This window comes from Mustela erminea, chromosome 14 (assembly GCF_009829155.1).
Source record: "Mustela erminea isolate mMusErm1 chromosome 14, mMusErm1.Pri, whole genome shotgun sequence".
In the NCBI taxonomy this organism is placed as follows: domain Eukaryota; kingdom Metazoa; phylum Chordata; class Mammalia; order Carnivora; family Mustelidae; genus Mustela; species Mustela erminea.
Genome location: NC_045627.1, coordinates 55,306,324 through 55,330,754, shown reverse-complemented (window position 1 = coordinate 55,330,754; position 24,431 = coordinate 55,306,324). Strand labels below are relative to the sequence as shown.

The window sequence follows — 24,431 nt, the reverse complement described above, 5'->3', positions numbered from 1 at the left end:
TGGAGGACATTTGGTTGTTCTTTTCCCAGAAGAGCTCTATGGTGACTTTGAAGACCTGGAAACAGGGGACGTGCACAAGGGAAAACCAGGTGCAGATACTCAGGTATGATTTTTATCATGGCTGGCTGTCAGTCACTAGTCCTTGATCTGTGGTCAATATGTAATGAGAGAGGCCCATATTAAGCAATGTGAATCTTACTTATTATCTCTGTAGATTACAGAATAAATGGATTCCTTCCTAAAAATATGGAGGTTGGGAACAGATCAAAGTTGTTGCTTTGTTACTTTTGATCTTTTGGGTTTACTACCTCTTCTTGTGTTTATGATTCTTCAGTCGTTTAAAGTTTAGCTCCTGAGTCACCATCTTTCTCTCCACTGTTCCTTTTGCCATCATTCTCCTCTATTCCCTATTCTCCCTAATATTTCTTTAGAACAGTGTCTAGGGAGAGTCTGGGTGGGGACACTTGCTTTTACTTTTATTTATATTTGACATTCCCAACCAGATAAAGGAGTGACAGTGTATCACAATGTAGATGTCTAAATGTCTCGTGTCATTTAGAGCCAAAGGCTGTGTTTTGCTTTGGCTTGTTTTTTGTTTTATTTTCATGATGATCATAACCAAGATTTTTGCAGCCCAGACAGAACTTTAAAAATCTCCTTTTATGTTTAAAGAAAAGATCTCCACAAACTTTTACAAAATTTTCTCTTCTGGAAATTTAAGATTGAAGACGCAGAAGAAGTTAAGGAAGAAACTGACCCCAGTGCAGAGGAAAGTGCCAAGAAAAAGCATTTGGATAAGAAGAGAAAATTGAAGGAGATGTTTGATGCAGAATATGATGAAGGAGAAAGCACATATTTTGATGATCTTAAAGGAGAAATGCATAAACAGGCACAGGTGAGAACACTGGGATCCTATCAGCTTTATTTCAAGGCTGTAATACAGTGTTGTGAATACATAATTTTGTTTAGGTCTCTGCTTGCTGACCTGCTTCTGTGCCTCAGGTTTTGACTCCTAGGTCAAGATGCAGATAAGTGTGTTTATTCATGCAGTCATCTGATTGTTTTTTCAGTCTGAAATTGACCAGAAAGATTATCAGTGTCTGTTGTATATGAAGCATTGAGGAAGCAAAAATGGCTGAGATAGGCAGCAACTGCTGAGTATCTCTCAGTGGAGTGATTTTTTTTTTAAAGATTTTATTTATTTGACAGACAAGAGATCACAAGGAGGCAGAGAGGCAGGCAGAGAGAGGAAGGGCCGGCTCCCTGCTGAGCAGAGAGCCCGATGTGGGGCTCGATCCCAGGACCCTGGCATTATGACCTGAGCCAAAGGCAGAGGCCCTAACCCACTGAGCCACCCAGGCACTCCTGATTTTTTTTTTTTTTTTTAAGATTTTATTTACTTATTTGACAGAGAGAGAGCACAAGTAGACAGAGAGGCAGGCAGAGAGAGAGGGAAACAGGCTCCCTGCTGAGCAGAGAGCCAGATGTGGGGCTCGATCCCAAGGACCCTGAGATCATGACCTGAGCTGAAGGCAGTGGCTTAACTGATTGAGCCACCCAGGCGCCCCAGTGGAGTGATATTTAGATGTAGGCATTGCCTTAGCATTCTGGTTACTGCTCCCTGGAAATGTAATTAAATAATTTGAATGGGTAGATGATTCTTACATATACTGGTGCTTATGCACACACCAGTGCTCTCCAGGGAAGCTTTTCTAAAAACTCACCTTGGTCAGAGTTCAGAGGGTATTTCAAGTGTCGGGTCAGATGTGGAGATAAAGGGAACATGTAGAATGCTAAAACAAAGATGGTCTGGCCCCCCTGCCTGAGATGCTGAACAGACTGAGTTGATGAACTCACTCTTAAGGAGACACAAAGATATGTATGCAGTGGATGGTGAGTGTTTGAGTTGTGTTTTGACAAGGGGGACACCAATAATTCCTGTAAGCTAGAATATACTTTAATACATCTTATGCAGGTTAAGCATATGATTTCTAAAAATGAGGTTGGTGGACTTTGCCCAACCTAAGCTTTCATCTGTTTAAAGAAAGTATCTCCCTGTTAGTCATTAACATAGTGGTTCTAAGTCTGTACTGACTTTGATAGAAGTAACTAAGACATGTAAAGCTAGTTCTGAAGTCTTTGCTTCAGTCCATTTATAACTTAAAATCACCTAGCATCTTGTGTCCTGTTTTACACTTGATCTTAGCCAAAAGGCCTAGAAGTGATTTGTGTCCTGTTTTAAAGGACTTTGAATTTTTTACTCTGAGTGAAATGGGGACCCATAGGGGGTTTTGAACAGAGGAGAGACATGTATGACCTGCTTTCCTTTGAAAGGATTGCTGTGGCAAGAGTTCAGTAAAATTAAGTTGACTCACCGTGGGGAGTGGGGAGGTGTTGGAGGTGAAAGAGAAAGAGTCAAATTCTGGATATACTTTTTAAAGGTAGATCAAAAGTAGATTAACTCTGGGGTGTGTGAGAGGAAATAAGGATGACTTCTGGAAGGATTGAGTTGTCAGTAAGATAGGAAAGCCTCTGGTTGGTGCAGGTTTGTCTAAAAAGATAAAGTTTAGAGCTTGGGTTTGAGATCTCTTTCAGACAAGTGGAGCTTCAAGTAGTCAGTGAGGAGCCCTGGAGAGAGGTTGGGGCCAGGGACTTAGATGTATAGTCTTCAGCATCTAGATGCTACCTAAAGCCATGAAGTGGATGGGATGCTCTGGGAAGTGAGCATGGTGTCCGGAGAGGAGAGGACTAACACTGACGGCGAGTACTCCACTGTAGGAGGCTGGGCGGAGAGGATGAAGCAGCAGTGGGGATTGAGCAGTCAGTGCTCAGGAAAAAGAAGAAATTGAAGAGAACATGAGGAAGCCACTATAGAAGGAGGGATAAATTATTTTAAATCCTGCTGATGTATTAACTACAATGAAGACAGAATTGACAACTGGGTTTGAATGTGGAGGCCCTACATGATTTTGGCAAGCATTTTTATGGAATGTGGCTTAAAGTCCAAGCTGAGATTTAAGAGAATGGGAGCAGAGGAACTAGAGACTCTGAGTATAGAAAACTTAGAAGCCATTTTACTTCAGAGAGAAGCAGAGAAATGGGGCAATAGTTGGAAATAGAATCAAAAGAAGATGTTAAGATGTGAGAAAATAACAGACAAGACCTCTTGGAATAAAGTTCAGTAAGAGTGAATGATATCTAGCATGCAAGGCAAGTTTGGCATAAAATAAATCTATAGCAGCTGCCCAGTAGTACTTTCCGCAATAATGGAAATGTCTGTCTGTGCTGTCTTTTTTGTAGCCATTAGCCACGTGTTGATACTGATCACTTGAAATGTGACTACTGTGACCAGGGGACTGAATTTAAAATTTTTGTTTAATTTTAATTAATTTCAATAATAAATGATAAATATAATAATAAGAGTAAAAGGCTGTGTAAACCCTGGAAGGAGAGATGGCTGCAGAAATTCTTGTAGACTGCTTAGTTTTTGAGTGAATTAAGAAACAGTCAACTGCTGAGTGTGAGGATGACGGAGGAGGAGATACTGAGTATCAAATATTGTAGAGTAAGAAAAGAAAGTGGACTGGGAAGCTGAGAGTATTGGCTGACCAGCATTAAGGGTTGCTTTCAAAGTTGTTTGCATTTGCTGTACCTTGGAGCAACAAAGGAGAAAAGAGTTGGGACATATCCTAAACAAACTGTACAGATAAGAAGGTATGTTATTTTTAAATGGGATAAGGCGTGATCACGTCTGTGTTCCTTTATGAGAAAGTGTTCATTTTTTAAAATGTTAATCTTAGATTTATTAAAGACAGTAGCATTGTGAGTTTTTATTGTTTTTTTTTTTCCCCTCTCTCGTATATAGCTTAACCGAGCAGAATTTGAAGATCAAGATGATGAAGCCAGAGTTCAGTATGAGGGTTTTCGACCTGGGATGTATGTTCGAATTGAAATAGAAAATGTCCCCTGTGAATTTGTGCTTAACTTTGACCCCCATTACCCAATCATTTTGGGTGGTTTGGGCAATAGTGAAGGCAATGTTGGATATGTACAGGTAGGTACCCTTTGCTGCATGCTTTGGCAGTTGGGGTTCTGGGGACATACTTACACCACTAATCTTACTGAAATCTCTTCTTCCCTCAGATGCGTCTGAAGAAACATCGTTGGTATAAGAAAATCCTCAAGTCCAGAGATCCAATCATTTTTTCTGTAGGGTGGAGGAGGTTTCAGACTATCCCACTCTATTATATTGAAGACCACAATGGGAGACAGAGACTTCTAAAATATACCCCACAGCACATGCATTGTGGAGCAACCTTTTGGGGTACATGATTGGAACAACTTGCTTATAGGTTAATTTAAGCCATTATAGTTTTGTTTTTCTCCATGAAATTCCAATTCATAAGATTTTTCTCTCTCTCTTTTTTTTTTTGATTGAAGTACATATGTAAAACAGAATTCAAAATTTGTGATTCACTGTATTTACTTTCTTTTTTTTTTTTTTTTCCTATTCTTTTTAAGGTCCGATTACTCCACAGGGAACTGGATTCTTGGCAGTACAGTCTGTCAGTGGCATAATGGTAAATATTTTGAATGTTTTATTTTCCAGATTGTGTTTGAGAAGTATGTCTTGAATATGGGATATGTACATGAAACTTGAAGTTCAAAATGACTCATTTCTAGTATTTGTAGCAAACTTCTCTTTGCTTTTAATTTTCCTACATCTTTTTAAGTAGAATTTGGGAATGAAGAGGTAGACCTATTATGATTCTCATGACATTTTATATTTTTATGCATTTTTTGGACTTTTTCTTTCTTTTTTTTTTTAAGATTTACTTTAGAGAGACTGTGTATATATGCATGAAGTGGGGAGGGCAGAGGGAAAGAGAAAGAGACAGAAAATCTTCAAGCAGACTCCCTCCTGAGCTTGGAGCCTTGATATGGGGCTCAATCCCACAACCCTGAGATCATGACCCAAGCTGAAATCAAGAGTTGGTTGCTTAACCTACTGAGCAACCCAGGCACACCTTGTTTTTCTAAAAATAAGTAGTGCTCACCATGTGCTACGCACTGTACTAGGTTCTAAGGATACTTTGGACACTAGCTAGACATAAGACTACCCCCTAGTAATGCTGGTTGGGCAAAGTATGTTCACATAGTCTTCATTTGGTCAATCAGAGCAGGTTTTATTGGCCCTGTTCGACAGAAAACAGAATAATGAGCAGATGAAATTTGCCCTGGGGGTCCACAATTTACTTCCTTAAACATTGTAACCAAATTTTCATATTCCTTTCCATTCCAAATTGGTCATTGTTTTGAAATTATGTTATTGCAAAATCATCCTCCAGAGAATACGCAAGACAGCATTAGTTTGGCTTACATGTACTATAGCTTTAGATTGCTTTTGTTAAAATACTGCTTTGCAAGTTCAGATATTCTTTCTTAGCTGGTTCTAAGTAGAAATGCACTTTGGTGATTTATTGTATCATAGAGAAAATAATAGTTTTTCTCTTGCTGATATTATTCCTGTATTCAAATTTTGGGTGTTCTTCCCAGCCTGATTTCCGGATAGCTGCTACGGGAGTTGTCCTAGATCTGGATAAATCCATAAAGATTGTGAAGAAATTAAAGCTAACTGGCTTTCCTTATAAAATTTTCAAGAATACGTCATTCATTAAGGTCTGTATATCTTTATACTCACGTATTTTACATGTATATTTTATTGAAGGAGGAATGAAATACTTCTAAAATATAGTCTGATGTTTTCGAAAGAGTGAAATTTTTCATAAACTTGGTCTTTGCTCTTTTTGGTTTCTTTGTATTGGTCTCTATGTCACTTAAATATGCTCAGAAAATTTTAAGGTGACATTAATAGAGATACATACTAATGGAGGCTATTCCTTATGTCATGTGAGACTGTGACAGAGCTAATATTGAAAATAACAATCTCATTCACTCTTTTTTTTTCCCTGCTTTTTTGGATTGTGTTAAGAAAGGGGGAAAATCATAGGTTTGTTAAACAGCTCAGTAGAAAAATGGACAGAATTTTTAAAAAAAGGAAAATAGACAAAGTATTTTTGTAAAATACTTGTTGACGGGGGTATGGAGAAGTGGATGCTCTTTTTGCAGTATAATGTGGGAGGGTAGTTTGAGTCACATTTATTGAAAATCTTATTAGTGGGTATTTCCATAAAAGCACAGAATTAAGATGATCATAAAATATTCTTATAATATCAGGTAATAATGTCACTGGCATTTATCCAGCTCTCTTTATTTTCTGAACATGTACACCTAAGTCATAGGATATGAGCTGCAGCCCAGCCCTGGTTGATGATGGCAAAGGCTCTCTAGGCCAGTTCAGTCCGATAAATATCTTTTTAATATTTTCTTCTACAAAGATACCGGTGATGAACATGCTAATGAGTCTACAATAGAATCTTGATTAATGTTTTTTTGGGGAAGATGAAATCGAATTGTATTCCATTTGACCTAGTAATTCCACTGTTAGTGGGGAAAAAACATTTTGATTATTTTATCACTATTAAAGAAGTTTTTTTCTTTTTTTAACCAAGGACTCATTTATGAACTAAAAAGTAAAATACCTGATTTTGTGTGTTTTTTTTTTTCATTTACCTATAGGGAATGTTTAATTCTGCCTTGGAAGTGGCCAAATTTGAAGGTGCTGTGATTCGAACTGTCAGTGGCATAAGGGGACAGATCAAGAAAGCACTCCGGGCTCCAGAAGGAGCTTTCCGGGCCAGCTTTGAGGATAAGTTGCTGATGAGTGGTAAATATAACTTCATGGTGTAATCGTAACAGCATGTTACCGTTCACTATTGATTTCTAGTCAGTGAGTAGTAGAGGTTGTAGTTCAGGTTTTAAAAACTTGGAATTGAGTTCAGCTTTCCCCTGTTGGAGCATCTTAGCAGTATGCCGAGTTACGCTCTGTGCGGAGCCGTGTGATTCATAGCCAGTAAAAGTTTTGTGATATTCAAGAGTAGTTTACTTGGTGAAGTCTTATTTCAAAAACCATGCCGCCAACTAGAGAAGTTGGGGGTGATTGTTTTGTTCTTTTGTTTGACAAGATGGTTATAAGTCTTCTTTTGAAAATGTTAAACTGTGTCTTTTTCCAGATATTGTCTTCATGAGAACCTGGTATCCTGTCTCCATTCCAGCCTTCTATAACCCAGTAACATCTTTGTTGAAACCAGTTGGTGAGAAAGACACCTGGTCAGGAATGAGGACCACAGGTCAACTCCGGCTTGCCCATGGTGTCAAGCTAAAGCCCAACAAGGATTCTTTGTATAAGGTATAGTCACTTAACACATGAGCTCCATAGATGGGGTCATCCAGATGCTTTGTACATAATGTTTTCTGTGTTAAGAATTTTCAAGTAGGGGGGCGCCTCGGTGGCTCAGTAAGCTAAAGCCTCTGCCTTTAGCTTGGGTCATGATCCCAGGTTCCTGGGATCCTCTCTGCTCAGCAGGGAGCCTGCTTCCTCCTCTCTCTCACTCTCTCTCTCTCTCTGCCTGCCTCTCTGCCTACTTGTGATCTCTGTCTGTCAAATAAATAAATAAAATCTTAAAAAAAAAAAAAAAAGAATTTTCAAGTAGGAAATCTACCATTAAATTGAATGAACATGTATATTCATAGAATATTTTGGAAAGAATTCCAGAAGGTGGTAGTAGGGGTTTTCATGGGTTGGAAAGGAGACAAACTTTTTTTTTTTTTTTTTTTTTTTAAAGATTTTTTCTTTATTTATCTGACAGAGATCACAAGCAGGCAGAGAGGCAGGCAGAGAGAGAGGAGGAAGCGGGCTCCCTGCAGCGCAGAGAGCCCGATGTGGGGCTTGATCCCAGGACCCTGGGATCATGACCTGAGCCAAAGGCAGAGGCTTAACCCACTGAGCCACCCAGGTGCCCCAGGAGACAAACTTTTCATTATATACTTTTTTAAACTATTTTTTCCCCATCAGATACACATATTACTTTAAAAAAATTTATGTGCTAATTTTTATTAAAGCAATGAGTGGGTTTTTTGGGAAAATTTTAAAAAACTTTGTAGTGAAGTGGTAACATAAATACAGAAAAATACACGGATCACAAGCATACAGCTCATGAATTTAACACACCCAAATTGCCATCACCCAGACCAAGCAATAGAGTTAGCAGCACAGCAAAAGCCTGCTTGTGACTTCTAATCACTACCCCACCTCCACCTCAAAGATAGGCATTCTCTGGACTCCTGACATGTACATTAGTTCTGCCTGTCCTTGAGTTTTATAAAATACAGCATATACTATTTGCCTAGTTTCTTCTCCTTCAGTTTTATGAGATTGATTCATGTGTTTGTAGGCATTCAAATGTTGTTCCTGTCAAGTAGAAATTTATTATGTTATACTGTCAGTTTATTCATTGATGTACATTATTTCCAGTTTGGGCCATTATAAATGCTGCCCCGAACACTTACATGTGACTTGTTTGGTGTACATGTGCACACATTTCTTTTGCATTGCTCGCCCCAGGTTGGGATTGCCAGGTACGGGGTATGCGTGTGTTTGGCTTTCACTGTATGATGCCTATAGTATTCTGGTATAGTAGATTAGGTTAGATTCCCACCAACAATAGTTGCTCGTAGTTGGCATTGTCAGTATTTTTAAAATTTTAAGTTCTCATTGTCTTTCAAAATCCCATTTCATTTGGAATTTGGTCTTTGAGAACTTTCATTATTTTCTACACAGGTCAGCAATGCATTTGGAAAGATTTGTTTTAATGCAGGATAAATATAAATTGTTTTATAATAAGAGGGGATTCAGGATATCAGTCTGCCATTCTGCCAGAAACAAATTTTCAGGCATTGCTTTTTAAATAAAGTAATTAATAATGAAATTTTTAATCATGTTACATGAATTTCTAATAAAATATAGGACATGGTACCTACAAGAACTACCTCTAAGCTTGTGGTGGTGCTTCCTCTTTTTTTCAGAATGTGTTTTCTTCGAGTACCTTCATTCTAAGCATTTTAGGTTGCTCCTAAACAGAGTACATTGCATATTATCGTGGATGATGTCTTTGATAATAAATTTAAAGACATACCAGAAATATTCTCTATATAGTTGGTGTTGAGCTTGAGGGTAAAGATCTAGGGCAAGACTTTTCCACTTACTATTTTTGAGGCGGTTAAGAATTTTGGTCATCTCAATTTAAGCACAGAAATTAGATTACCTTAAAAACTGAATGTAGAGAGTGTTTGGCCTTTATATGTCATTTAAATCTCATTTTACTCAGCTGGCCTTCCATCAAAAACAATAAAGTTAAACTTTTTAATGAGAGTCACGGATGGGAACACTTGAGCTGCTGCTGATTAGAGGAAGTGAATCCACAGAGGTTGATAGTGAAGATGAACACCTAGATGATTATTATTAGCCTAAAAGAAACTACCTCAGTGCCCCCAAAATAAGTTGTGGGTTTTTCATTAAAAGAAACTTTGGATATATTCATTTGCTCTCTTGAGATCCCGATAGTTCATATTGTAGACATGGATACAGTTGATTTTTTGGGAGGATTACAAGTATATTCTGTGTTTCTCTGTTTTGCCCAGAGCAATGTACATCCATTGAGGCAATCACGTTTGATGGATGATTGAATCCTCATTGCTTATGGTCAGCAGACTCGTGTTACTGATGATGTGGAAAAGTCAATCCATTGAGAAGATTTTAGGCAAGTTTTAGATGCATATAGAGCATAATTTAAATACGTCACTGTTTTTATTTTTCCTTTCAGCCAATTGTGAGGCAAAAGAAACATTTTAATTCAGTGCACATTCCAAAAGCCTTGCAGAAGGCCCTGCCATTTAAGAATAAGCCCAAGACCCAAGCAAAGGCAGGCAAGACGCCGAAGGACAGGCTGAGACCAGCCGTCATACGGGAACCTCATGAGAGGAAGGTACTGTCAACAGATGGCTTCCTGCGCGTTGCGTTTCGATGTGAAAATAATGCTTTCTGTAGCACAGTTGATATTTCTGTTGCGTTCTCATTTTTCTTCAGGAAAGGATAAGAGCCAGACTTATTTGAGGTGCTAGAACTGGAAGTTCGAGGAAAGGCCAGAGTCCATTTCCCTTCTGTTGTTTAGTCATGCTGTGTCTTATGCATTTTAATGGGGATTAATATGCACCCAGTTGGCAAATCACTCTTGGTTTTATGTAGTATCCACAGTGATGAACAAAGGTAGTTTTGTGATGAAGGCCATTATTTAAGTATTTTACTCAGTAAATATGCTTCTACTTATGCTTTCATGCAATTATGATTTCCTAGTTTAGGATAAATTTTCCCTGAGTTAATACTCATTTGGATCATGGATTGATTCTAGGTTTGATACATGAGCTGAGGTGTTTATGTCCCCTGACTCTTAGAAGGAAAACATGATGTCTGAGTACTCTGATGCTCACTGGGTTTTGTCCTTGTCAGATCCTTGCACTGCTGGATGCTCTGAGTACAGTGCACAGTCAGAAGATGAAGAAGGCCAAGGAGCAACGACACTTGCACAATAAAGAACACTTCAAAGTGAAGCAGAGGGAGGAAGAAGAGAAACTGAAACGACAGAAGGACCTCAGGAAAAAGCTCTTCCGAATTCAGGGTCAGAAAGAAAGGAGAAATCAGAAGGCCAGCCTGAAGGGGCCTGAGGAGCCATCAAAATGAGCTTCAGACAGACACTGTCATTTGGATCTGCAGAGATGGATGGTTTCAAATATTCCAGTACTTGTAAATGACCACAGGGCATTGAAGCCCAAAAAGAACTCTTTGTTGGATTTATTGTCCAGACTGTGCCTTTGAGAAGAGAAATGGAAACTCTGTTGATAGGACACCAGTTCATTCTCAGCATCTAGGTTATGTCAGGATTTAAAGGAGTATTATTTATGGTTTTGTAGATTCCTTCCTATTCCTCTTACCTGTCTTCAGTTTAATTATTTGTGCTACAAAAATATCATTAAAATACTTTCCTGTTAATTTTGGCTTAATAGTTTTCATTAGGGATGAATGCTTGATTATTGTGGATAATTGCTTATTCTGTCACCTTTATAATGAGTCTTCCCGGTTGCAGGGGGTGGATATTGACTTTAAAATTTAGAAAAGAGCGTATGGTCCAGTGCACAGCTGAGTTTCCCAGAGGCTCTGTGATGTGCAGTAGTGCAGTAGCCTCACTACAGATGAGAGAATCCAGCTGCTTCTATTAATTTATGTTAGCCATGTAATGGGCTAGTTTGTGTTCTTTTAAAACAAATTAATGAAAATACTTTAAAACTTTCATTTTTTACATAATAAAAATTGATAGAGGCAACCTACTTGAAAAAAAACTTTAAAGTCCTTGGTCATTTTTAAGAGTCTGGCTCTATAGTGTAGGAGGTCTGAGAAGGCTTCCTTAAAGGAAGAAAGTGACCTTTGGTGCATGATCTGAAGAAACAGGTTAACTTGGCAAAAGGTAGGAGTGAGAAGAAGAGTATAATCAGCCAGCAGGAATTGAATGTATCTGCAAAGGCCCTGTGGCATAAGGCAGCACAATAATGTATAAGCCAGTGTGTTTGGAGCCAGGATGGGCAGAGGGTTGTAGGAAGCTACAGAGGAAGATAGAGAAGGAAATGGGGAGGCAGGTGATGAGGTTGCATTAAGATACTGTCTTTATCTCAAGATACTGGAAAGCCCTTTGGAGGATGTTTAGCTGGGAAAACATGGTCAGATTTGTATTTTTGAAAATTCCCTTTATTGGTGAGTAGAGAATAATGTGGAGGAAATCTAGAGGTAAATACTGGAAGGAAGTTAACACAGGAGTGCTAGAAGATGGTACAGAGAGGGAGCTTCAGCAAGTAACATTGGAGGTATGTTGGATCTGAGAGCTGTGAGAACAAGGAGTTTCAGGAAAGATCCCTGGACTCCTAGGTGTCTGGCTTGCACTGAGGATTTTGGTGGCTGCTCCGCTGGGTAGTGAGGAACTTGCTTTTAGGGCGTGGTACCTGTGGGCAGTCACATGGAGACATCTGAAGAGGTCCTTAGGAGTACTGTCTGAAGCTCAGGTTGACCTAGTATCTGGGCTTACATGCATTCCTAAAAGACATCACCACCTTCCTGGAAGTTGATTGAGTTATCTAGGGAAGGATCAAAATTGAACACAGGTGGGTCTTAGTCTAGCATGCTTCCCATTGGTTCAGTATTTTCAGAGACCTCAAAATCAACAAGTCCAACCCATATAAGCAGAGCAGTGCTGCCCAAGAGGCCCAGTGATTGTGTTGCAGTTCACTTGACTAGAGCTGAGCAGGTGCAGCTCAGCAAGACTGTGGACAGAAGCCAGACATGTAAGTGACATCAACAAACAGGACAGCCTCTCTTTCCCAGCCTCTTACACTACTGCTGGCAAACTTGACCATCCCAGTGTTGAGGTGTAGGAAGGGTCTGGGTGGTGGACTCCACGTTCTGCCGCTCACAGTGATAGGTCACAGGTAAGTTGCTGAGTATCTCTGAGTTTCAAGTTTCTTGTCTGTAAGAGGGGGTTAATAACCAATCTTGCAGTATTAAGGATTTAATGAGATTACATGCAAAGTGACTGGTACAGAACAGAGTTTCAAATTTTTATTTCTCCGCTGGTCCCATTTTTAAGAGGTGTGTAAGTCTCTGTATTTCAGCACAATATACAATATAAATTTTCCTAACCCTGGGTTGAGAAGATTTTCTCCTGTTTTCTTCTAAAAGTTTTAAGGCTTTATGATTTTTATTTTGATTTTTTTGTGTAAGGTGTAAGATTTGGATTAAGGTGGGTTTTTTTTTGGTTTTTTGGTATTTTTTAAAATTTACAACCAATTTTTCTGATGTCATTTGTTGAAAGACTAACCTTTCTTCATGGAAATATCTCTGCGTCCTTATGAATATTTATATTGTGATTTACAATATAGATTCATGTAACCACTACCACAATCAAGATATCAAACAATCCTTTCTCCCAAGCACTAACTCATGCAAGGAAGCCATCCCAACCATCCCTCCCCCCACCCTGCTAACTACTGACGTGCTATTCCACACCACAGCTTTGTTTTGAGAGTGTCAGGTAAGTAGAACCCCATAAGACTTGTAACTCGTGTAATAGCTACTTTCTCTAAGCATTGTGCCTTTGAGATTCATCCCTGTTGTTCTGTGTATCACTGATGCTTTCTGTTTGGTTACTAAATAGTATCCAACTGTATAGGTAGGCCACAGTTGGTTATCCATTCACTAACGGAAGGACTGGTTTTTTCCAGTTTGGGGCAATTATGAATATAACTGCTATAAACATTTGTGTGGAGGTTTTTATGTAACCATAAGTTTTCATTACTCCAGGGTAAATAGCTATTCATAGGAGTTGGTCATATGGGCTAATAGGACTGTCAGACTTCAAGAATGGCTGTACCATTTTTTTAAAATTTGACATTCTTTTTTTTTTAAGCTTTTTTTTTTTTTAAAGATTTTATTTGTTTATTTGACACAGAGACAGAGAGATCACAAGTAGGCAGAGAGGTAGGCAGAGAGAGAGGGGAAAGCAGGCTCCCCGCTGAGCAGAGAGCCCGATGTGGGGCTCGATCCCAGGACCCCGGGACCATGACCTGAGCTGAAGGCAGAGGCTTTAACCCACTGAGCCACCCAGGTGCCCCAACATTATTTTTTTTTAAATGAATAAACTTACATGTCTTTATTTATTTTTATTTATTTCTTTTCAGCGTAACAATTCATTGTGTATGCACCACACCCAGTGCTCCATGGAATACATGCCCTCCATAATACCCACCACCAGGCTCCCCCAACCTCCCACCCCCGCCCCTTCACAACCCTCAGATTGTTTTTCAGAGTCCATAGTCTCTCATGGTTCACCTCCCCTTCCAATTTTCCTCAACTCCCTTCTCCTCTCCATCTCCCTATGTCCTCCATGTTATTTGTTATGCTCCATTTTTGCTTTCCTGCCACCAATGAGAGGGAGAGAGTTCCAGTACTCTTCCTCTTCATCATCACTTGGTACTGCCAGTACTTTTCATTTTAGCCATTCTAGTGGGTATGTACTGGTTTTAATTCACATTTCCTTAATGATCAATAATAATGAGTATCTTTTAATATGCTTATTACCTTTCATATACAGTGACCTCTTTGGTAAAGTTTGGTTTCAAGCCTTTGCCTTCTTTTTATTTGGATTGTTTGTTTTTTTAATGTTGATTTAGAGAGTTCTTTATATATTTTGGGATAAGTCCTTTGTCATATATGTGATTTGCAAACATTTTATCTTGGTCTACAGCTGTCTTTTTGTTAGCAGTGTCTTTTGCAAAGTTTTAAACATTTGTCAAGTCTAATTTATTATTATTTTTTTCTTTTATGGATTGTGTATTTGGTGTCATGACTAAGAACTCTTTTCCTAACACTGGGTTAAGAAGATTTTCTCTTGTTTTCTTCTGAAAGTCTTTTTTTTTTTTTTTTTAAGATTTTATTTATTTATTTGACAGAGAGAGATCACAAGTAGGTAGAGAGGCAGGCAGAGAGATAGGAAGGGAAGCAGACTCCCTGCTGAGCAGAGAGCCTGATGTGGGACTCGATCCCAGGACCTGGAGATCATGACCTGAGCCGAAGGCAGCGGCCTAACCCACTGAGCCACCCAGGCGCCCCTCTTCTGAAAGTCTTAAAGCTTTATGATTTTTTTAATTTTTTTTTTTTTAGAGTTTATTTATTTATTTATTTGCCAGAGATCGCAAGTAGGCAGAGAGGCAGGCAGAGAGAGGAGGAAGCAGGTTCCCCGCTGAGCAGAGAGCCCGATGCTATGTGCTCAATCCTAGGACCCTGAGATCATAACCTGGGCCAAAGGCAGAGGCTTTAACCCACTGAGCCACCCAGGTGCCCCGAAGCTTTATGATTTTTATTTTGAATTTTTTGTGTAAGCTGTAAGGTTTGGATTAAGGGTTTTTTGTTTGTTTGTTTTTTAAGTTATAACCAATTTTTCTGATGTCATTTGTTGAAAGACTAACCTTTCTTCATGGAAATATCTTTGCATCCTTATAAAAAATCAGTTGGGCATATTTGTGAGTGTATATTTCTGGGTTTTCTATTCTGTTCCACTGATCGATGTGTCTAACTCTTGGCCATACAGTTGATTATGGTAGCTTTTTTTTTTTTTTAAAAAGATTTTAAAAATTTATTTATTTGACAGACAGAGATCACAAGTAGGCAGAGAGGCAGGCAGAGAGAGAGGAAGGGAAGCAGGCTCCCTGCTGAGCAGAGATCCCGATGTGGGGCCCAATGCGGGGCTCGATGCGGGGCTCAATCCCAGGACCCTGAGATCATGACCTGACCTGAAGGCAGAGGCTTTAACCCACTAAGCCACCCAGGCACCCCTGATTATGGTAGCTTTATATTGTCTCAAAAGGGGTGGTGGGATTCCTTTAAATTTATTCCTCTTTTTCAAAATTGTTGGAGCTCATCTAGGACCCTTTCCTTTTGGTATAAGCTTTAATAAACTTGCTTACATTTATAAAAAATCCTGTGGTAATTTTGATTGTGTTAAGTCGAAATCAATTTGCAGAGAGTTGACAACTTTGCTCTGCTGTCTTCCTGTCTGTGAACCTGCCATATCTCTCCATTTACTTAGGTCTTCTTTGGTTTCTTTCATCACCATTTTATAGTTTTCAGCCTACAGATCCTATGCATGTTTTATTAGATTTATGTCTAGATTTTTAATAATTTAATAATTTGGAGCCATTGCAAATAATACCAATTATTTAAATTTTGCTTTTAAATTGTTCACTGCTAGTTTTTAGAGAAATGTTTGATTTTTATATGTTGTATTTATATCCTGCAACTTTACTAGACCCATTTATTAGTTTTAGGCTTTTGTTACTATTGTTTTTAGATGATTTCTTAGGATTTTATACATAGACCATAATGTTGTCTGCAAATAGGGACAGTTTTTTTTTTCTTCCCAGCTATATGCCTTTTTTTTTCTTGATATATTGGACTATTAGGACTTATCATATAATGTGAAATTGGAGTGATGAGTGTGGGCATCATTGTTTTATTCCTAATTTTTTTGTAGATGCTCTTCCCAGTTTGAGGAAATTCCTCTCCATTCTAGTTAGCTGGGAATTCTTTTTAAATCATGAATGGGTATTGAATTTTGCCAAGTGCCTTTTCTGCACCAATTTATATAATCATGTGGTTTTCGTCTTTAGATTGTTAATATGGTGGATTACATGGATTTCTTTTTCAAATAGTGAACTAACATTGCATTCTTGGGATAAACCCCATTGGGTTATGGCATAGTATTCTTTTACTGTTTTGTTATATTTGATGCACTGATGTTTTGTTGAGCATTTTTATATATGTGTTTGTAAGAGATACGGATCTACAGAGTGTTTGTGTCTTTATCTGATTATGGTGTCAGAGTAAGGCTGGCCTTATAAAATGAGTTAGGAAGTGTTCTCTCCCTTTGTATTTTCTGGAAGTGATTAAATGGAATTGGGGTTATTTCTTTAAAAGTTGGATAGAATTTGGCTGGACTCTGAGAAGCAAACTGAGGTTTTTTTTGGGGGGGGATGGGGTAAGCCTGGTGGTGAGTATTATGGAGGGCACATATTGCATAGAGCACTGGGTGTGGTGCATAAACAATGAAATTTGGAACACTGAAAAAAATTAAAAAAAAACAAAAGCAAAAAAAAAAAGAATTTGGCAATGAAGCATGTAGGCCTATAGATTAAAAAAAAATGTTTTCTGGGGCGCCTGGATGGCTCAGCCATTAAGCATCTGCCTTTGGTCCAGGTCATGATCCCAGGGTTCTGGGATCGAGCCCCACATCGGGCTCCCTGCTTGGCAGGAAGCCTGCTTCTCCCTCTGCTGCTCCCCTGCTTGTGTTCCCTCTCACTGTGTCTCTTTCTGTCAAATAAATAAATAAAATCCTTAAAAAAATGAAATAAAAAATGTATTCACTATCTTTAATAGTTATAAGGCTAGTCTTATAACTTATCTATATAGATAACTTATAACATAGATAAGTCTATAAGTTATAGATAACTTATAGATATAACTATAACTTATAGATAAGTCTATAACTTATCTATTTCATCTTGAGTGAATTTTTTTATTATGAAATGGAATTAGTTTATTTCATCTAAGTTACCAAATTTATGGGCATAGAATTATTTGTAGGATTCCCTTCCCATCATTTTATCATCTTTTGAGGTATGTAGTGAGAGTATCACCTTTATACCTGATATTAGTAATTTGTATCTTCTCTACTTTTGTTCTTTGTCAGTCTTCTTAGGGATTTATTAATTTTATTGGCTTTTTTTTTTTAAAGAATGAGCTTCTGGTTTTGATTTTCTCTATTACTCTTCATTTTCCTTGGTTTTTGTTCTTTATTATTTCTTTTCTTGAGCTTGCCTTGATTTTATTCTGCTCTTCTTCTCTAATATCTTAAGGTTGAAGCTTAGATTAATAATCTGAGACCTTTCTTCTTTTCTAATACAAGCACTTAATGCTATGCATGTTCCTGTAAGTGCTGTTTAGCTGCAAGTCCTAACAAGCCATCTGTGAGTTCTGACAGTTGTTAGTTCCATTTACAAAGCTCTGGTGGTGTTCTTTTGGTCAGTTTCATGTGTGCATTATGCAGTAACCTATATGGGATCTGGACATTGATCTATCTCTTCAGTGATAGATTCATTCTCTAATGAATGTCTCTAATGGCCTTTCCTCATCTCTCCTAGAAGAGCCCCAACCTGATCCCTGCTCATTCATTTTTTCCTACTCATCTTTAAACTTCTCATCAAGTTTATCGTTTCAGTACTTATATTGTAAATACACAATATCTCCAGCTGGTTCTTCTTCATAACTGTCTCTAGCCTATTTCCAATATCCTCTAATTGTTTAGGGTCAGACCTATAGAGTTCAGGAGGGAACTCAGGAGTTCATAAACACTGTTCTGAACTTCTCCTACTCCATGATTTCCCTGGTACTTTCCTGTTGCCTGGGGCTCTCCAATTCCCTAAGGCTAATGATGTTGACCATCCTTTCATGTCCTTATTTGCTGTCTGTATATTCTCTTTGGTCAAGTATCTGTTCATTTCTTTTTACGGTTTCAATTTTATTTGTTTAATGTTAAGAGTTCTTCATATGTTCTAGACAGAAATTCTTAGGTATATGATCTTCAAATATTTCATCCTCGTCTGTATTTTGTCTTATCATCTTAACAGGATCTTCTGCAGAGCAATAAAAAATTAATTCTAATGCCATCCAATTTTGCAATTTTTCCTCTTATGGATTGTACTTTTGATATCAAGGAATAATTTTGCCTTGTCCTTTCTCTACCTTCTCCTCTCCTCTTCCCTCCCCTTCCTTTACTTCCCGCACCGTCTACCGGCGCCTTCATCGTAAACTTCCCAGCCTCCACAACTGTGAGAAAGAAACTTCTGTTGTTCAAGCCACCTAGTTAGCTTATGGTATTTTGGTTATAGCAACCCAAATGGACTAAATGGGAGATAAAAAGAAACTCAGAAACATACTCCTAAAGCCATTCCTCAAGTCCTGTGCCTCCTGGCCAGTCTGCTGTCCTATTCCACCTCATAGCATCCTTTTATGATTGCCTGTTAGATTACTTCTAGTGTATTTAGTGATATTAGAGGGAAGGAGCAGACAGGCAAGTCTACACCATCTTATTTATAATGGAACATCCAGTCTATTTTTTGTCATTTGAATATGTTGCCATAATATCTGGCCCTTGAAGAGTGTAATGCTTCATACTCCCACCAGCAGTGTCTTCATACATCCATTTTCTTTACCCATGAAAACATCTGATGATACGACTTTTGTTTGTAAATTTGCTTCTGGTTCCTAATAATAATTATTAATAAAAATTAATCAATATGGACTGCTAGCTATCCTATGAACCCAAACCTTAGAGATGTCACAAAAGGGATAATTAATCGATAGAGCCCAGAATCTAAGATAAAAAGCCATGAGAAAAACAATCTGAGGGGTTTGAAGTGGCGGGGGGGTGGGAGGTTGGGGTACAGGGTGGTGGGTATTATGGAGGGCACGAATTGCATGGAGCACTGGGTGTGGTGAAAAAATAATGAATACTGTTTTTTTGAAAAGAAATAAATTAATTTATAAAAAAAAAAAAAAGCCATGAGAAATCCCGAGGGAGATAGAGGATGAGAAGAGTAAATCCGGAGAGGGAAAGACCACAAACTGAACACCAGAGGGAGCAGATAAATAGACAAGACAGGAAAAGCATTTACATGTGCATAATAAATATCCTCAAGAGGATATTGGAAATAGGCTAGAGACAGTTATGAAGAAGAACCAGCTGGAGATATTGTGTATTTACAATATAAGTACTGAAATGATAAACTTGATGAGAAGTTTAAAGATGAGTAGGAAAAAATGAATGAGCAGGGATCAGGTTGGGGCTCTTCTAGGAGAGATGAGGAAAGGCCATTAGAGACATTCATTAGAGACATTCCTCTCATATAACTGCCAGAAGGAGAAGAAAAGATCAATAGATAAGAGGAATTACCTGAAAAATAATTGAGAATTTTCCCAATTCCTGCCAGTGGTAAATGTGCTCAATACTTTTAATTTTTGCCAGTCTGTCAGACACAAGAAGTATTTCATTATTGTTTAAATTTGCATTTTTATTAGATAACCAGAAGGCTCCAGCATGTTTTCCAGTGTTCATTTGCTATTCTCATAATCTTCTGTGATTTGTGCATATCCTTTGCTCATTTTTTTTGTTGGGCTGTTTTGCCATATTAATTTTGAAAAACCTCCTTATATATTTTGGATATAAATCTTGAGGTTGTTTATAAATCTTTTATTTTTTTCCTAATATGACACATACTAGTTTTTCGACAAGTCCATGATTCTTTTCTTTATACAGAAGTTTTAAATGCCCGTACAATCAAATCTAGTATTTTCCTTTATGGCTTTGAGAGTTTGTGTCCTGTTTGAGTGATTCATTCCTACCTCTTTAATATAAAAAATGATCTTCAACTTTAAATATCCTCCTATTATAAAAGATCTTTCCACATGTTTTCTAAATTTTTAATTTTTATTCTTTAGCCTAAAAATAATTAGTAATTGTTAAATTATTAGTTTTCTTGTGACACCTGGCTGGCTTAGACCACGGAGCATGTGACTCTTGATCTTGGAGTTGTGAATTCAAATCCCACATTGGATGTAGAGATTACTTTAAAAAAAATCTTTAAAGACACGATTTCTTCTCTCTTCAAGTTACTATTACAAGTTATTAGTTATTGGTTTTATTTACTTTTATTGATTGATTTACACTTAGTTTAGTTATTTTGAAAAAAGTAATTATTTTGAAGTAATATATGAATATATTCAGTTTGTAAACATTCCAACAATATAGGAAGAGTGTAAACAGAACCAGTTCCCTCTGTTATTCTCTCCGGAACTCTCATCTCATTATCTTCCCCACAGCTGACCTTGCTGATCTGATATGTATCTTCCAGATCTCTTTTAGACACTTAAATTTTCCTCCGTGGAGTATCTAAAAAAACAAACACATAGAACTGTTTTGTTTGGAAACTTTCTATTTTTGCTAGTATACACGTCTTGGGAGACCTTTCTACATCATTGCAACGTGTCCCTCCTTGTGTGTATGTGTACAAGCATATGTGTGCTCGCGTGTATGCTCGTATGCAGACGTGTGTGTGTGGTCCTGTAGAAAGTGTGTTGATCTTGTAGAGGGAACTGGGAGCTTCCTGTTTTCTCCTGTGCTTTTGTAACTCCATGATGACAATCCCCTATCCCTGAAGGCTCAAGGAGCCCCGTGATGCCTTCCTTAACTGTTTTGTTCATTCTATGTTTATTGTTCTTTTCAGATTTTCTGCTTCCTGGTAAGCCAATTTTGGTGATTTATGCATTCCAAGAAAATCTTCTACTTCCTCCAGGGAAAACAAATTCAACCACAATGAAGCTGTATCTACTTTTTGTGGTTTAAAATATCTCCTTCATATCTAGTCATGTCACTTTTTAATCTAATGTTTTCATAGTTATACCTTTTCTTTTTTTCTTTTGCTTGACTTCCCAGAGGTTTGCTTATTTTAATGACCTTTTTAAGGAACCATTTTTGGATTTTATCAAGTCTACTTTTATTAGAGTTGTTTTTAAGTTAAGTGACTTTGTATCTTGTTTCTTCCTTTTTAAGGAAATCTTCTTGTATTATTTGCTTAATTATACCTTTCTTATACTACTTAGGTACATGCATATATACTTAAGACTATTCTGAATACTTCTTTGGACATATCCAACAGGTCATACTTTTATAGCAGTCTTTTTTTTTTTTTAAGATTTTATTTATTTATTTGACAGACAGAGATCACAAGTAGGCAGAGAAAGAGGAGGAAGCAGGCTCCCTGCTGAGCAGAGAGCCCGATGCAGGGCTCGATCCCAGGACCCTGAGATCATGACCTGAGCCGAAAGCAGAGGCTTAACCCACTGAACCACCCAGGCGCCCATATAGCAGTCTGTTTCTAAACTGTTTTTCACTTTAGGTTCTTTTTTCCCCCATCAGCTTTTTGCCTTCAGCTTTCTCTTCTGTCTCTTTCCATCATGCTTATTACAAATTCATTTAATGATATAAATTTCTCTCTAACTACCAATTTTGTGGAAGTCTATAATTTTTATATGAATACCTTATTGTCATGGAGTTCCAGATGTTTTTATAATTTCCATTGTGGAAATTAATTTTGTTTCCAAAATGTATTTTTAACCTTGTCTTCTTAATGTTTCTCATTTTATTGAACCTGGCGAGAGACTGTGGATTGTGAAAGGTGTGGTCTCTTTGCTCCCCCAGCACAGGGCCGGTGTTTCCAAAGGCTCTACATGAGCTTGAGAACACATCTTCTCCGTTGGGTAGGAGTTCACATGTTTCTGTAATTCGAGTTAGAGAGATTCTGATTTTTAACAGCCTCATCTCTTTAGTTGGCCCACATCTTTGGAGCTAGTGAATCTTTTAACATATCCATGATGTTTCTCTGTTTGCTTAGGCTGAAGGGAGTGGAGAGAGGCCAGAGATCTGTTTGTCCAGGCCTGGAACATTTTCATCTGCTGTTATTGTGCCTTGCCAGGTAAGTGCTCCTTTCTTTCAGAGAGCACAGTGAGTGCAGCTGGCAGTCAGCTGCATAGCCAGGTGCATTTGCCCTAGGTGGGAGGGCATCCTGCCTCTGTTTGTCGTTACTGCTGAGACGCTGTCCACTTCTCTGATAGATTTTGCTGGTCAGCTGCCTTCCCCCTGGCCTGGGCTCCTGGCTAGCCCACTGTGTGAAGATGAGCCTAGCGGGAATGAAGAGGAACACAGGCTTCTGCAAGCTTCCAAGACCCACCCCCCATCTTTGGGGCAGCTGCCACTCTGACACGGAGGGTGTCTCTGGGAGGTAGGCCCCACACCGCTTCCTTAGCAGGCGTTCCTCCCCCTGTGGTGTCTCTCAGGGCACCTCCTCGACCTGTAGCTCTTTCTCTCGCACCAGATCTTGTCTGGCTCTCTCACCTCATTTCCTGCCCTTCCATACTGATACCCATTTACCCTGGGGTTTATGTGAGGTGATTCTGCACGGTGCTAAGAGTGTGCATTTTTTTTAAAGCAAGGATATTTGGGGGCGCCTGGGTGGCTGAGTTGGTTAAGCATCCAACTCTTGATTTTGGCTTAGGTCACGATCAAGGCTCATGAGATTGAACCCCACACTGGGCTCTGCGCGCAGCAGGGAGTCTGCTAGGGATTCTCTCCCTCTCCCTCCGCCCTACCCCTGCTCTCACTCTCTCTCTCTAAAATACATAATCTTAAAAAAAAAAAAAGGAAGGATATTTGCACATCCATGTCCATAGATAAAAGGTGGACACAACCTAAGTGTCCATCAGTGGGTGAATGGATAAACAAAATGGGCTATATCTAGACAATGGGATATTACTCAGCCTTAAAAAAGGGAAGGAAAATCTGACACATACTACATCCTGGATGAACCTTGAAGATATGCTTAGTAAAACAAGCTAGACTGAAAAGGACAAATGCTACATGAGTCCACTTGCATGAGGTACCTAGAATAGGAAAATTCATGGAGACAGAAAGTAAAACAGTGGCTGCCAGGGGCCACAGGGAGGGAGAAAGGGAAGCTTTTGTTTAATGGCTTTGGAGTTTCAGTTTGGGAAGATGAAGTTCTGGAGATAGATGGTGATGATGACTGCAGAACAGTAGGGATATACTTAATAATACTGCTGAACTGCACATTTAAAAATACCTAAAATCATAAGTTTTATGTGTATTTTACCATAATTTTCTTTAAAAAGAGGGTAGGTTTTGGAACCGGTCTGCCTGATTCAAATCCTGCCCTCACCATTAAGTTGTATAGCCTTAAACAGGTTTCTAAGCCTCCCTGTGCTCCAGTCCTCATGTGTAAAATGGGAATCCTTGGGGGTTCGCACTGGCAGAGGTGTGGGAATGCTCCTGGCCCTGTGTTAGGTGGTGGCAGCTGCTGCCTTCCCTGGGTGCAGGGACTGAGGGAGAAGGAGCTCAGTTCACCATCCTGTTCATCCCTAGCCTTCTTCCAGGGGACTTTTCCCTGCTGCTCTTCCACCTAAGCCTCAGCACTGTCCTCCCTGCCCATCGTGCCCTGCTTGTTTCTTGATCTCCAGTAACATCTTGTTTTTCATGCTCAGCCCCGGAGTCCCCTCCATCATCCCCTGACAGCTGGGTCCTGCTTCCTGCGGGCTCTGCAAAGGTGTCCATCCTTTCTCTCATGATTCTTTGTTGTGTCTGTTTGTTAAGACACCTCCTTCTCCCAGTGGATGCTAAGGTCCTGGACAATGTGCTTATTGGTCCCTGGGTGCTGTTTTCTGAACTGGAAACTGACCACAAATGGCATATTCCTTGCTACCCTAACACCTGGCCCTGGTGCACAGTCAGCAAATGCCAAGTCCTCTTTTGGGGCCTCAGTTTCCCCATCTATACAGTCAGCAAATGAAGTCATGGGGCGCCTGGGTGGCTCAGTGGGTTAAGCCTCTGCCTTCAGCTCAGGTCATGATCTCAGGGTCCTGGGATCGAGGCCCGCGTCTGGCTCTCTGCCCAGCAGGGAGGCTGCTTCCCTTCCTCTCTCTCTGCCTGCCTCTGTGATCTCTCTCTCTCTGTGTCAAATAAATAAATAAAATCTTTAAAAACAAACAAATGAAGTCATCACAGCTCTGATACCGTGTGTCTTTTTTTTTTTTTAAGATTTTATTTATTTATTTGACAGACAGAGATCACAAGTAGACAGAGAGGCAGGCAGAGAGAGAGAGAGAGAGAGGGAAGCAGGTTCCCCGCTGAGCAGAGAGCCTGACACGGGCCTCAATCCCAGGACCCTGAGATCATGACCCGAGCCGAAGG

General features: G+C 39.0%; 1 protein-coding gene across 4 annotated transcripts in view; it reads left to right on the top strand.

The window, feature by feature from the left end:
- Window positions 1–11,005, top strand: part of BMS1 (BMS1 ribosome biogenesis factor) — a 50,927-nt gene extending 39,922 nt beyond the window's left edge. For 3 of the 4 annotated variants that reach the window (XM_032314069.1, XM_032314068.1, XM_032314067.1), the window contains 10 exons: window positions 30–103; window positions 722–895; window positions 3,866–4,054; window positions 4,144–4,324; window positions 4,522–4,580; window positions 5,557–5,679; window positions 6,640–6,787; window positions 7,134–7,309; window positions 9,783–9,944; window positions 10,466–11,005. In XM_032314069.1, coding sequence (XP_032169960.1) covers window positions 30–103; window positions 722–895; window positions 3,866–4,054; window positions 4,144–4,324; window positions 4,522–4,580; window positions 5,557–5,679; window positions 6,640–6,787; window positions 7,134–7,309; window positions 9,783–9,944; window positions 10,466–10,696 — 1,517 coding nt within the window. In that variant the 3' untranslated portion in view covers window positions 10,697–11,005. The remainder of the gene's footprint in view (window positions 1–29; window positions 104–721; window positions 896–3,865; window positions 4,055–4,143; window positions 4,325–4,521; window positions 4,581–5,556; window positions 5,680–6,639; window positions 6,788–7,133; window positions 7,310–9,782; window positions 9,945–10,465) is intronic. The other variant, XM_032314070.1, reaches the window with a different exon arrangement.
- The last annotated feature ends 13,426 nt before the right edge of the window (window positions 11,006–24,431 follow it).